This window comes from Capricornis sumatraensis, chromosome 19 (assembly GCF_032405125.1).
Source record: "Capricornis sumatraensis isolate serow.1 chromosome 19, serow.2, whole genome shotgun sequence".
In the NCBI taxonomy this organism is placed as follows: Eukaryota; Metazoa; Chordata; class Mammalia; order Artiodactyla; family Bovidae; genus Capricornis; species Capricornis sumatraensis.
In genome coordinates this window covers 22,792,730-22,806,758 of record NC_091087.1, presented here as the reverse complement: position 1 = coordinate 22,806,758, position 14,029 = coordinate 22,792,730, and the positions used below count along the sequence as shown (strand labels likewise).

At 45.8% G+C, this 14,029-nt stretch overlaps 1 protein-coding gene across 1 annotated transcript in view; it reads right to left on the bottom strand.

Moving 5' to 3' along the window:
• The window catches only part of AGBL1 (AGBL carboxypeptidase 1), an 874,683-nt gene that overhangs the window by 753,420 nt on the left and 107,234 nt on the right, over positions 1-14,029 (bottom strand). The window contains exon 7 of the mRNA XM_068991508.1: positions 8,916-9,124. Within this exon, the coding sequence (XP_068847609.1) occupies positions 8,916-9,124 (209 nt within the window). The remainder of the gene's footprint in view (positions 1-8,915; positions 9,125-14,029) is intronic.

Here is a 14,029-nt window from a genome sequence, read left to right as displayed (position 1 = left end):
GCCATGAACGGACTTTGGGTGATGGTGTCTACAGAAACCTAGACATTAGGGATAATGTCATATTGGGTGTCTGCTCTACTCTGGAGAAAACATTTATGAATTTGAAGGTGATCCTTGGACTGATACGATGTATAAGACAGACCACCAATGAGAACCTACTGTGAAGCTAAGGAAGCTCTATTCAGTGCTCCAGGTGACCTAAATGAGGAGGAAACCAGAAAAGAAGGGATGTGTGTGTGTGGCTGACTCACTTTGCTGTACAGCAGAAAGGAACACGAGACTGTAAAGGAACTGTGTGCACGCGTGCTCAATTGTGTCCAACTCTTTGTGACCTCATGGACTGTAACCAGCCAGGCTCCTCCATCCATGGTGTTTTCCGGGCAAGAACCCTGCAGTGGGTTGCCATTTCCTACTCCAAATGCAATCATATTTCAATAAAAATTAATTTAAGAGAATAAAGATGATCCTTGAGTCCAAGTTATTGGAACAGAAATGCCTAGATCTCTTGCCAACATTTTCCTAGTCTTAATGCATCATGACCAAGACCCAGGTGAGGCAAGAAAGCGCTCAGGACACAAAATTTAAGCAGGCATGCACCCTCCGGCTCCTGCAAATGCAGGGTAGCCACTTGTGTTGTGTACCATCAAATGATAAGACTCCAAGATATAGGATCTCTGTGGACAAATATCTCAGAATCGGGGCAAAGGTGACATCTATAAGCGCACTCTTCCCATAGCTCCAAATCATCCACCTGCAACTTGAAAAAGATGATGAAATACAAGAGTGCTTAAAATATTCAACTCACGTTTAATATCATTGAGTCAGCTGTGGGATGGTAAATATCCTACTTTCATAATAAGTAAGTGAAAGAGAGGATAGCACACAGCTCAGATCAGAGCAAGGCCATCTGAATTCAAATCCTTGACTGCACCCCGATGTTCACTGCAGCACTGTTCACAATAGCCCAGACATGGAGGCAACCTAAATGTCCGTCGACAGAGGAACGGATAAAGATGTGGTGCGTGTACACAATGGAGTACTTCTCAGCCATAAAAAGAATGAAATAATGCCGCTTGCAGCCTCATGGATGGACCTAGAGAGTGCCATACTGAGTGAAGTCAGACAGAGGAGAAATATTGTATGACACCCCTTATGTGTGGAATCTAAAAAGAAATGATACAAATGAACATATTTACCAAACAGAAAGAGACTCACAGACTTAGAGAATGAACTTATAGTGGCTGGGGGAGAAGGGATAGTTAGGGAGTTTGGAAAGACCATGTACACTGCTATATTCAAAATGGATAACCTACTGCAGAGAACAGGGAACTCTGCTCAATGTTTCGTGACAACCTGGATGGAACAGGAATTTGGGGGGAATGGATACATGCATATGTATGGCTGAGTCCCTTTGCTATTCACCTAAAACTACCACAACATTGTTAACTGGCTATACCCTAACATTAAAAAAAGTTTAATGTTGAAACAAAAAACAAACCAAAAAAAAAAAAAAATTAAAAAATCCTGGGCTGACAAGGACTAACTGTACAACTCGGAACCCTGGTGAGTTACTATACCTCTCTTTTCAGCTTCCTTCCCTATAAAGAAAAGATGCTATCAAAACCTCTCTGATAAAGACTGTGTCTGAATTAAATGAGTTATGTATAAGATGAGTGCCTAATAGTAAACACTCGGTAAGTGAGCTAGGAGGATGCCAGGAGGCATCATTAAGATCATAAAATCTCATAAGAATCTGAAAAGATCTTAGGAGACCACTGCTAACTCACGGCAGAGTCCTAGAAACAACTCCCACAATAACCAAATGAGATGTTCTAGCGGAAGAGGCGCTCAAGGAAGAAGCGGTCCTGGCTTTAAGCTCCAGATCTGCTTCTCACTGGGCTTCCCTGGTGGGTCAGTGGTAAGGAACCCACCTGAAATGCAGGGGACGCGGGTTCCATCCCTGGGCTGGGAAGATGCCCTGGAGAAGGAGATGGCAACCTACTCCAGTATTCTTGCCTGTTGGAAATCCCATGGACAGAGAAGCCTGGTGGGCTAGGGTTCATGGGGTTGCAAGCAGACTGAGTGAATAAACAAGTGCTTCTCACCAGCCAAAGCCATCAGCATCTCCTGCCTCAACTCTCAAGGTCTGACTTCTCCCCTTGCCCTCCTAACTCCTCCTCTCATGCCCTGGGGTACTCCCCTCCAGTGGCAGCCAGCATGATCCTTGACAAGTTGAAATCTACTTTGCAAATAATCATCTCTACCATGTGGGCATGAGTGTTAAGTCCCTTCAGTCGTGTCTGACTCTTTGCAATCTCATGGACTGTAACCCACTAGGCTCCTCTGTCCATGGGGATTCTCAAGGCAAGAATATTGGAGTGGGTTGCCATGCCCTCCTCCAGGGGGTCTTCCCGGCCCAGGGATCAAATTCACATCTCTCGCGTCTCCTGCATTGGCAGGCAGGTTCTTTACCACTAGTGCCGCCTGGGAAGCCCCATCTCTACTATACCTACTGCCTATATTACAGTGATCCTGATTTCCCCCGTAAGACAGTAGGTTTCCTGAGGAGGATGGAAACTCTAATCACCTCCTTGAACATGTACCCTAACCCCAGTGCCTTTCACAAAGTAGGAGTTTAGGAAACATTTACTGAAAAAAGAGCTCCGATCACCCTGACCTCCAGCATATTAAGCGCCCGATCCCAAGTGGCTAACACTCCCTTGGGAGATCCACAGTGCTGGGAAAATCAGTCCTGTGGACAAACAGGGTCCTGATGAATCAAGACTTGGCCTCTCACCTTTCTTGAGCACATGACTGTGACTGCAGCTTTTTATTTTTTGTAAATAATTTTTATTGGGGTTCAGTTGCCTTACAATGTTATGCTAGCTTCTGCTGTGCAGAAAAGTGTGTACATATGTGTACATATATCCTCTCTTTTTGTGGCTTTCCTTCCCACTCTGGTCATCACAGAGCATTAAGTAGAGTTCCCTGTGCTGACAGTAGGTTCTCAGCAGCTATTTTAACACAGTAGTGTATATATGCGAGTCCCAGTCTCCCAATTCATCCTAGCCCCCCTCTTCTCCATCTTGGAATTCATATATTTGTTCTCTGTGTCTGTGTCTCTATTTCTGCTTTGCAAAGAAGTTCATCTATAACATTTTTTTGGCTTCCCAGGTGGTGCGGTGGTAAAGATTCCATCTGCCAAGGAGAAGACTTGGGTTCGATCCCTGGGTCAGGAAGATGCCATGGAGTAGGAAATGGCAACTAGACCCGTTAATCTTGTCTGGAAAACTCTGTGGACAGAGGGGACTGGCAGCAACATTCCATGTGGCCACAAAGACCTGGACATAAATGAGTGACTAAGCACACACACAAAACATTTTTTCTAGATTCCACATGTATGTGTTATTATACAGTATTTGTTTTTCCCTTTCTGACTTACTCTGTATAACAGGTTCTAGGTCCACCCATGTCTCCACAAATGAACAATTTCATTTCTTTTCATGGCTGAGTAAAGCAGAGACATTACTCTGTCAACAAAGGTCTGTGTAGTCAAGATTACCATCTCCCCAGTGGTCATGTACAGTTGTGAGAGCTGGACCATAAAGAAGGCAGAACATCAAAGAACTGATTCCTTTGAACTGTGGTGCCGGAGAAGACTCCTGAAAGTTCTTTGGACAGCAAGAAGATCAAACCAGTCGATGGTAAGAAAGTTCAACCCTGAATATTCACTGGAAGGACTAATGCTGAAGCTTAAGCTCCAGTATTTCGGTCATCTGATGTGAACAGACGACTTATTGGGAAAGTCCCTGATGCTGTGAAAGATTGAGGGCAGAAGGAGAAGAGAGGCTCAGAGGATGAGATGGCTGGATGGCATCACCTACGCAATGAACATGAACTTGGGAAGTCTCCAGGAGATGGTGAGGGTCAGGGAGGTGTGGCATGCCACAGTCTAGGGAGTAGTGAACAGTCAGACATGACTTGGCAACTGAACAACAACGACAATGTCCCACTGTAAATACGTACCACACCGTCTTTATCCATTTCCCTCTTGATGGACATTTAGGTTGCTTCCATGTCCTGGCTATTGTAGAGAGTGCTGCAGCTTTTAAAAAGGCTATCATGGCTTACTCTTGCGGTTCTCAAAGTGAGGGTTCCAGACCAGCAGCATTAACATCGCCTGAATACTTATGAGAAATGCAGAATCTTGTACCTTAGCTCAGATCTAATGATGAGACACTCTGGGAGTGGAGTCCAGTTATCTGTGTATAAGTGAGTGCTCTGGGTGATTATGACATATAATTAAGCTTCCAAACAACCAACCGTAGCAAAGTTTTAGGTCTCAGAAGCTGTTCTGGCTCCAGAGACTGAGTGGCCCCTTAATCTGATTATCTCATACAAGTTTATTCCATCTGCAATTACCCATTTCTCAAAATTGGTAACTATCTCAAGCTATTTCAGGGCATCCTAGCAGGGGTTCTTTTTTAACCTTACATACAAATTGTCAGCATTCTTTCTCCTTCCTCATGCAAAGCTCCAGCAAGATCCCAGTTTGTTACACACAGCCTCACTGCATTATGGGCAGTGTGATCCTCTGAACATTTAAAGGATGCTCAGAGAATCTGTGCAAGGATGCAGGACCCAAGAAACAAAGAGGTGGGGTTATTGAGAGAGAAACATGGCAAACAGTGACCTCAGCAGCAAAGTAAAGAACACTATGATGGGCAGGAGCTGTGGGAAGGACTCAAAAACAGTTCTTTCTCAGTCATTTTCATGCCTAGTAGACTTGTAATACCACCACAAACACCAATAAAAATGGTACAGGACAGCGGTTCTCCAAGTGTGATCCCCAGTCCAGAAGCAGCAGCATCACGTAGGAACTTGTTAAAAACACAAATTCTAGGCTCCATCGCAGACCGACTGAATCAGAAACTCTGAGGATAGGGACCTTGCCACCACGTAGCAGCTTTGATCACACTCAATTTGGAGAACCTCTGGTGCATTGGACAGAAGCTTGGACTCTTGAGGAAGACCATCATATATACGCTAACATGCACAAAACAGAGAGCTAGTGGGAAGTTACTGTATGGCCCAAGGAGCTCATCTCAGTCTCTGTGATGACCTAGAGGGGTGAGATGGGAAGGGTGGGAGGGAGGCTCAAGAGAGAGGGGAAAACACAACATTGCACAGCAATTATAACCCAATTTTAAAAAGATCATCAGTTTCAAATCTTTTAGGTAGGTAGTGTTAGTCGCTCGGTCATGTCCGAGTCTTTATGATCCCATGGACTGCAGCCCATCAGGCTCCTCTATTCATGGAATTCTCCAGGCAAGAATACTGGAGTAGGTTAACTCTCCTTTCTCCGGGGGATCTTCCCGACCCAGGGATCCAACACGGGTCTCCCACATTGCAGGCAGATTCTGTACCATCTGAGCCACCAAATCCTTTAAAAATATTGAAATCAGAAAGTCTGCATAAGCTGCTATGCCAGTCTTGGGCTATAGTGAGCATTCAACACAAATTTCCTCTGCAGCCCACCACGCCCACCCCCCATGCCCCGCCTGCCTCTTCCATCTCTTCCTTCATTTTCTTCTTCTTCCTCTTCGTCTCCTGCATTTTCAGTATTATTACCATCAGCTGCAGCAGCATAATATGCAATCATGGCCAGAATGACATCCCCAGACCCAAGGTTTCCAGGTTGGCCATCCTGCAGCTCCCGTCCCTTCTCTGGCAGGAGAGGGGAGAGGATAGATGTGAAGTCGCAACTCCGGCACAGCTGCAGCAGCATCTGTGCTCAGAGCCCAGAGTCCAGGTGCTGGGAGGCTCTGCAGGCAAGAGAAACCTGGCCACCAAGTGCGGAGTCTGCCTCGCTCACATCCTGCTTCCAGTCCCAACAGTAATTGGAGGCTGGGAGCTTGTTGTAAATTTGCTAAATTGAGCAGTTGAGGTCTTTATCGACCTGCTGAGGAACTACTTCTAGAAGCCTGCTCCTAGGCTCACAGCAGCTTTTATGCCTGGGCTTCACTTCGCATCTTCTCCACCCTCTCCGTGTCAAAGACCTCTGCGATCAACACCTCTCTTCTCTGCTCTTTTGCTTTTTTGAAAAATAAAAAAACAAAACAAAACACAGACCTGAGAAACAGTCCAAAATGCAGAGGGCAGGGGCAGAGGAGCTGGCTGCAGTACACGAGCCAGAGCAGGGGGCTGTGAGAGATCAGCAAAGCAGGGGGCAGTTTCACAAGGGCTGGGAGAAATTCGAGATTTGGGGAACACAAGCTTACAAAGTACGGTGCAACCTGGAAAAATTCAAGCATTTCCTCATCCAGAGGGACAGAATGGAAAAGGTAGCTATTTCATGACCGAGAAGCTCTGAAAACTGTAATGATGGAGAGAAACCCAGAGGTGAGAGCAGACAGAAAATTAGATATTGGCTTGCAGTGCAATATTATGTTATTGTTTAGAGGGGAAAAGCTTTTTAAAAATGGTTAGAGTCTACAGATAGCGTGATTGGAAAACGGCACTCTGGTTGACTGCTTCATTACCCCAGATGTACTCAGGTGGAGAGAAATTGGAAGGTGTCCAGAGAGAAGCAATGAGACAGATGAAGGGAGTACAGAGAATAACATGAAGACATTAAGCATTGTTTGGGCTTCCCTGGTAGCTTAGCTGGTAAAGAATCTGCCTGCAACACAGGAGAACCCGGGTTTGATTCCTGGGTTGGGAAGATCCACTGGAGAAGGGATAGGCTACCCACTCCAGTATTTGTGGAGTTCCCTGGTGGCTCAGCTGGTAAATAATCTGCCTGCAATGCAGGAGGCCCAGGTTCAATCCCTGGGTTGGGAAGATCCCCTGGAGAAGGGAACAGCTACCCACTCCAGTATTCTGGCCTAGAGCAATTCCATACAGTCCATAGGGTTGCAAAGAGTTTGACATCACTGAATGACTTTCATTTTCACTTTTCAAGCATTGTCTACTCGCCAAGTCATGTCAGACTCTTTTGCGACCCCATGGACGGTGGCCTGCCATGGACTGACTCCTCTGCCCATAGAATTTCCCAGGCAAAAATATTGGAGCAGGGAATTGTCCCTACTCCAGCGAATTGTCCAGATACAGGGATTGAACCCCATTTCTCCTGCATTGGCAGGCAGACTCTTTACCACTGAGTCGCTAGGGAAGTCCAGATAAGAACACAGAAAGGAACATAATGTGTGTGAAACACGGCTGCTTTGGCCCCAACAGAGGGTGGGTGAGCAGATGACGGGTACCTGGGAGACACTCACATTATTCATGGAGAACATATAGGCAGCCTTGCACGATGGTGCCTGCCTGTGTGTGTTAGTCACTGGGTCCTGTCTTACTCTTTGCAACCCCATGGACTGCAGGCCACCAGGCAAGAATATTGGAGTGGGTTGACAGTCCCTTCTCAAGGGCTCTTTCTGACCTAGGGATCAAACCCAGATCTCCTGCATTTCAGGCAGATAGATTCTTTACCATCTGAGTCCCCAGGGAAGCCCACAGTGGAGCTTGCATTAGCCCTAATCAAGTGAAATTAAGGAATGTGTTATTTGATTGAAATCCAGGAAGCCCTAGACACATATTCCACTGGGGCAGAGATCAGTGACAGCGTTCGTAAGTGCTGCTCCCTTGGCTTGGGATGTTCTTCCTCTTAAGCTTGGCATGACAGGCTCCCTCAATAATTCAAGTCTCAGCTTAGGTGTCACCCACTCAAAGACCTGACGTCTCTAGGAGAAGACCTCTCTGCCCATGCAGGGGTCACTGCGGACCTCTGCCCTTCCTCTATTGACCCCATAGAGCAAGATGAAATTATCTTGCAGACTGAACTATTTGCTTCCTTAGTGTCTGACCCTCTGCTGGAACATTTGCCCCCAAAGGTCAGGGATCTTGTCTATCACATTCACCGTGAGGTCCCAATAACTAATCGCTATTCCAATAAACACTTGCCCTCATAAAGCAGTGAAGTCACGGCAGTACCCTGCTAAACGAGACGTCTCTATGTTAACTTATCCAGGCCATGTAGAAACTTAGATTTTACCACTTTCATCTTTTTTTTTCAGAGGAAGAAGGTTGAAACCCAGAGAGACTGCGTCACTGCACAGCAGTAGGCGCGAGGTCTGAGATCTGAAGCCAGGTTCTCTAGCTTTAAAATCAGCACTAACGCATGTACGTGGAATCTATAAAAATGGTACGGATGAGTCTATTTTCAGGGCAGGAATAGAGATGCAGATGTAGAGAGCAGACGTGCAGACACGGGATGGGGATGAATTGGGAGACTGGGATTGAAGCACGTGCTTGCCATGCGTAGAAAATCCCCCTAGATTGCTAGAGGGAATCTGCTGAATAGCACAGGGGGTTTGGCTCGGTGCTCTGTAATAATCTAGGTGAATGGAACGTGGGGATGAGAGGGAGGCTCAGGAGGAAGGGGACACATGTACACATTTGGCTGATTCGCTGTCGTACAGCAGAAGTCAACGCTGTAAAGCAACTATACCCCAGGAACAAACAAACAATGCTCTTGATCCCGGCACCGCTCAGCGTGTACCCACTGTGCATGCACGCTCAGTCACTTCAGTCGTGTCCAATTCTGTGTGATCCTATGGACTGCAGCCTGTCGGGCTCCTCTGTCCATGGGATTCTCCAGGCAAGAACACTGGAGTGGGTTGCCACACCCTCTTCCAGGGGATCTCCCCGACCCAGGTGTACCCAACTAATATGTAATAAATAAGTGAGTCAATCAATACATGAGTGAGTGAAAGAACGAGGATTTGAGTCCAGAACATCTACCCAGAGCAAGAAGCAAGAAACATACTGAGATTCCCCAACTCTGTGAAGGGTGAATCCTAAATGACATCCTTCAGATGCCATCCAACTACAGAGGCAGTCCCCGTGCAGATTACCTGTATGATGCTGAACAGGATCTCCATGCCCTGAGCTGCCAGGAAGGCCTCCCTGCCTGACCGGAGCTTGGCAATATGCTTGAGGCAGAGCAGAAGCGCCCGGCGGATTGGAATGAAGGAATTGGCCGTGTCGTGGTTGTGCCAATCCTGATGCAGCCTGAGCAAATGGGGGACGTAGCTTCTGTTCACTGCCCTGCGGCTGTTAGACTCTGAAACCAATGGGAAAAGGCAACATCAGTCAAAGGCTCTCCTGGCCACACCCCCCTGAGGATGTCCAGTGTCCGTGCATCATGCTAAATCCTCTTCGTCATGTCAGACTCTTTGCAACCCTGTGGACTCTAGCCCACCAGGCTCCTCTGTCCATGGGATTCTCCAGGCAAGAATACCGGTGTGAGTTGCCATATCCTCCTCTAAGAGATCTTCCCCTCCCACAAAATCATAAAAGGATGATATTAATTTTCCAGTGTAGAAACTGGTATCCAGTGGCAGATATCAGCTTAATCAAGTGACCGGGGTCAACATCAGACAAGATGTCCTGAGAAAGACACAGCATCACTTGAGTATCACTACTATGGTATTCCTGAACCAAAATGCATAACCTGAACGTAACCATGAGGAAAATCAACAAACCCAAAATGAGGGATATGCTGTAAATACCTGAGCTACACTTTTCAAAAATGTCAAAGCAGTAAAAGGACCAAAAAAAAAAAAAAGACCGAGGAATTCAGCTAAGAAAGACCAAAAAGATATGACACAGGGATATATGTACACGTGTAGCAGAATAAAACTCAATATTCAAAAAACTGAGATCATGGCATCCAGTCCCATCACTTCCTGGCAAATAGATGGGGAAACAATGGAAACAGTGATAGACTTCATTTTCTTGGGCTCCAAAATCACTGCAGATGGTGACTGCAGCCATTAAATTAAAAAAGGCTTGCTCCTTGGAAGGAAAGCTATGATCAACAGAGACAGCATATTTAAAAGCAGAGATATTATTTTGCCAACAAAGGTCCACTTACTCAAAGCTATGGTTTTTCCAGTAGTCATGTATGGATGTGAGAGTTGGACTATAAAGAAATCTGAGCACGTTAGAGTTGATGCTTTTGAACTGTGGTGTTGCAGAAGACTCTTGACAGTCCCTTGGACAGCAAGGAGATCCAACCAGTCCATCCTAAAGAAAAATCAGTCCTGAATATTCATTGGAAGGACTGATGCTAAAGCTGAAACTCCAACACTTTGGCCACCTGATGCAAAGAACTGACTCGCTGGGAAAAAACCCAGATGCTAGGAAAGATCAAAGGCAGGAGGAGAAGGGGACGACAGAGGATGGGATGGTTGGATGGCATCACCGACTCGATAGACATGAGTTTGAGCGAACTCCGGGAGATGGTGAAGGACAGGGAGGCCTGGTGTGCTGCAGTCCATGGGTTCACAAATAGGATGGGACTGAGCAACTGAACAACAATAGGCGATTCGTATTACTGAACAGCAGAAACTAACACAATACAACACAGTAGCAAAGCAACTCTACTTCAATAATTTTTTTAAAAAAAATATGGCATGTAAGTATATAATGATAATTTAACCCCTGGACCAAAAATATTTTTTTCTTTTCCTACATAAGGCATCAGTGAAGCAGTTGGTAAAATCTGAATAAGGTGTTTCGATTAACCCAGTGCTGCTTTCCTGCTGGCTCAACGGTAAAGAATCTGCCTGCAATGCAGGAGACCTGGGTTCAGTTCTTGGTCAGAAAGATGCCCTGGAGAAGGGAATGGCCACCCACTGCAGTCTTCCTTTCTGGAGAATCTCATGGACAGAAGAGCCTGTGGGGAGTCCATGAGGCCACAAAGGCTGAGGGACTAGCACACTTAATTACACATTGTTTCTTCCCAGGTGGTTCAGTGGTAACGAATTCACCTGCAGTGCAGGAGACCTGGGTTTGATCCCTGGTCAGGAAGATCCCCGGAGAAGGATACCTGGGGATGCAGAAAGCAACGCATTCCAATATTCTTGATGGGAAAATCCCATGGACAGAGGAGCTTGGTTGGCTATAGTCCATGGGATTGCAAAGAATGGGGCACAACTGAGTGACTGAGCATGCAACCACGCATAGCATTATGTAAGTGGATATTGCTGGATTTTGATAAGCTATGCTTAGGTAAGTGAATATTCTTGTTTCTAGGAAATCCACAATTATGAATGTCTATAACTTATTCTCAAATAGTTCAGAAAAAGGAAAATTGAGTGTGGAGGAGAGAGAAGGGAAGAGAGAGATTCACCAGATTTCCATTCCTTTTTCTTCAATCTCAGTCGTCTTGGGATATGGTCATTTGAGCAAACTACAAGGCTCGATCCAAATGGAAAGGAAAGGACCCTGAGTAAGCGACAGAATGTCGGGAAGGCTGTCGTGTGTAACAGATGTGTTCTGTGTTTTCCCGAAAGAGACTGGAAGCCCGTTTATATATCGTCAGGGGGCTGGCTGCATCTGGGAAAGGAATTCCTTGGAGTCAAGCCACCCAACAAGAGACTGGACTCTTTTGTGGTGATGAGCAAGCTGGCACCAAAAATACCCAGGCAGAGGCTGGAAGTCCACCCAGCAGGGATGTGAGGATGGGGCTTCCTTACGTCCTTCAGGGAGCTGAAATAGCAAGATCTTACAGGGCCTTTCCCCTCTCCCACACCACAACTGCAGTTTCTTTAAGTTTTTACACTGAAGTATAGAAAGTTACCAATGTTAGCAATGTTGTGACAGCTTTAGGTACATAGCAAAGAGACTCAGCCATGCATATAGGTGTGTCCACTCTCCCCAAACTCCCTGCCCATCCAGGCTGCCACATCACACTGAGCAGAGTTCCCTGTGCTCTACAGTATCACTGTATAATGGAGTGATTCAGCGGACACACCTGCTATATTTAAAACAGATGGATAGCAAGTGTGTACATGTTGTTAGTTGAATGACTCTGCCTGAGACCTCCCATAAGACCCCTCTGATTGATGTATGGTTTCTGCCTTTTCCCAAGATATGGTCTCTCTCTCTCTCTTTTTTTAATATTATTTATTTATTTATTTATTTGGCTTCCCAGATGACACTAGTAGTAAAGATCCTGCCTGCCAATGCAGGAGATGGAAGAGACACAGGCTCAATCCCTGGGTTGGGAAGATCCCCTGGAGAAGGGCATGGAAACCCACTCCAATACTCTTGCCTGGAGAATTCCATGGACAGAGGAGCCTGGAGAGCTATAGTTCATAGGATCGCAAAGAGTAGGATCGGAGAAGGCAGTGGCAACCCACTCCAGTACTCTTGCCTGGAAAATCCCATGGATGGAGGAGCCTGGTAGGCTGCAGTCCATGGGGTCTCGAAGAGTTGGGCACGACTGAAGCGACTTAGCAGCAGCAGCAGCAGCAGCAAAGAATAGGATACAACTGAAGTGACTTAGCATTTATTTATTTGGTGAAGGTCTTAGTAGTGGCACTTCGGATCAATTGTTGCAGCAGAAAAGCTCAGTAGTTGAGGCTTAGATGCCCTGTAGCGTGTGGGATCTTAGTTCCTCAACCAGAGATCGAACCCATGCCCCATGCATTGCAAGGCAGTTTCTTAATCACTGAACCACCAGGGAAGTCTCCTCAAGATACAGCTTAAATTCTCTTTGAAGAAACAAAGGGGGAAGAATGGTCTAAGATACTTCTCTCAACAGCACACATACTCCAGTTTTCATGTTAAACTCCTCACCCTACAGGGTTGGCAGGCAACCAACTACTTGTGGATTAGTGCAGACCTGCTTAGTAGATGGATAGGTCCTCTCTGGATTGTGGTTCTCTCTGCCCTTGCCAACTAGGTGCCCTGTACAACTCTAACCAGCTGACTCTCAGGCATAAAGGGCCATATCTTGCAGCTCTGCACTCTGACACTACATTTCTGCATTATCCAGACTGTTCACACTGGTTCATAGACAATCTATGCGTTTTGGCTGAGTGTGAGAGGGAGAGCTCCCTTGTGCTGTAATTGGATAAGGAAAATTTCAGCCCCGAGTCAGATTTTTCCCTAAGACCATGTAAATGCCCATGAGTAAAAAAAATGACATGGAAATTTTGTTTTATTCCAGGAGGGTTTTCTCATAATGTTAATAGAATTCTCCTTTTATCCTGCTTGTTTGTCAAATTCTAAACTGTCAGGCTTGACTGAGCCCCACTGAGATTTTTTGACCCATTTGTGCAGTTGCTTTCTTTCTTTTTTTTTTTTCACTTTTCACAACATTTCATTTAGCCATGACCCTGAACTGAGAGCGATGAGCTTTATTCACTCTGTGATATATTTGTGGTGGACGGTTTAAATCGCCTTCATTACCTCCTTTAATGAATTATTCTTTTGTATCAAAAATATTTCTCTTCTCGGCTGGTCGTGGACACAGAGCACTGGAGTTCTTTGCTGCCTAAATGAGGTTCCAGCCTAGCCAATATCTGATGTTTAAAAGAAAATTGAGGATTAAGTAGGAGGCATTAAAGGAAAGTATCACCTGCTAAAAAGATGACAGAATGGCAAAAAACACTGCACAGAGGCCCCGCGGGCAGTGGGAGGTTAAGCATTTTTGTCTTTCATCTGTTTTAAAAGTATGAGACAAATAATGTGTTATCTTCATGACCTTCATCTCCAGTTTTGTGGGGAGGGGGAGGGAGATATGGAGGGAAAAAATCTTTAATTATCTGCGAGAAAAATCCCTTATCAAATCCCGATGATTTTATTCATGGTTTCCTGCTAATCTTCTGCAAGCTGTCATGTTTACTAACATCGAAAACAGCTACACCTCTCCCCCATTCTCTACCCTAAATCAGTCTTTCTCTGGGGATGGCTCGGGAGCTTTGCAAAAGTCAATATGCCTCTAAAACCCGACAAGAGGAGAGTCATCAAGCTGAACCAATGCAGAGAGGACCCAAAGAATGAAATGAGGGTGGCTGGGATCAGCAGTTTCCAGGAGTTCCAAAAGGTTTGGGGGGAAGACAGTGCTTCTCCTGGGGAGGCCAGATAGCAAGGAGAAGATATGGGCTTTCATACGCTGTTTTGGGTGAGCTCAGGGTTTGGGGGTGAGCAGGTGAGGATCCCCCAAACCCCTTTA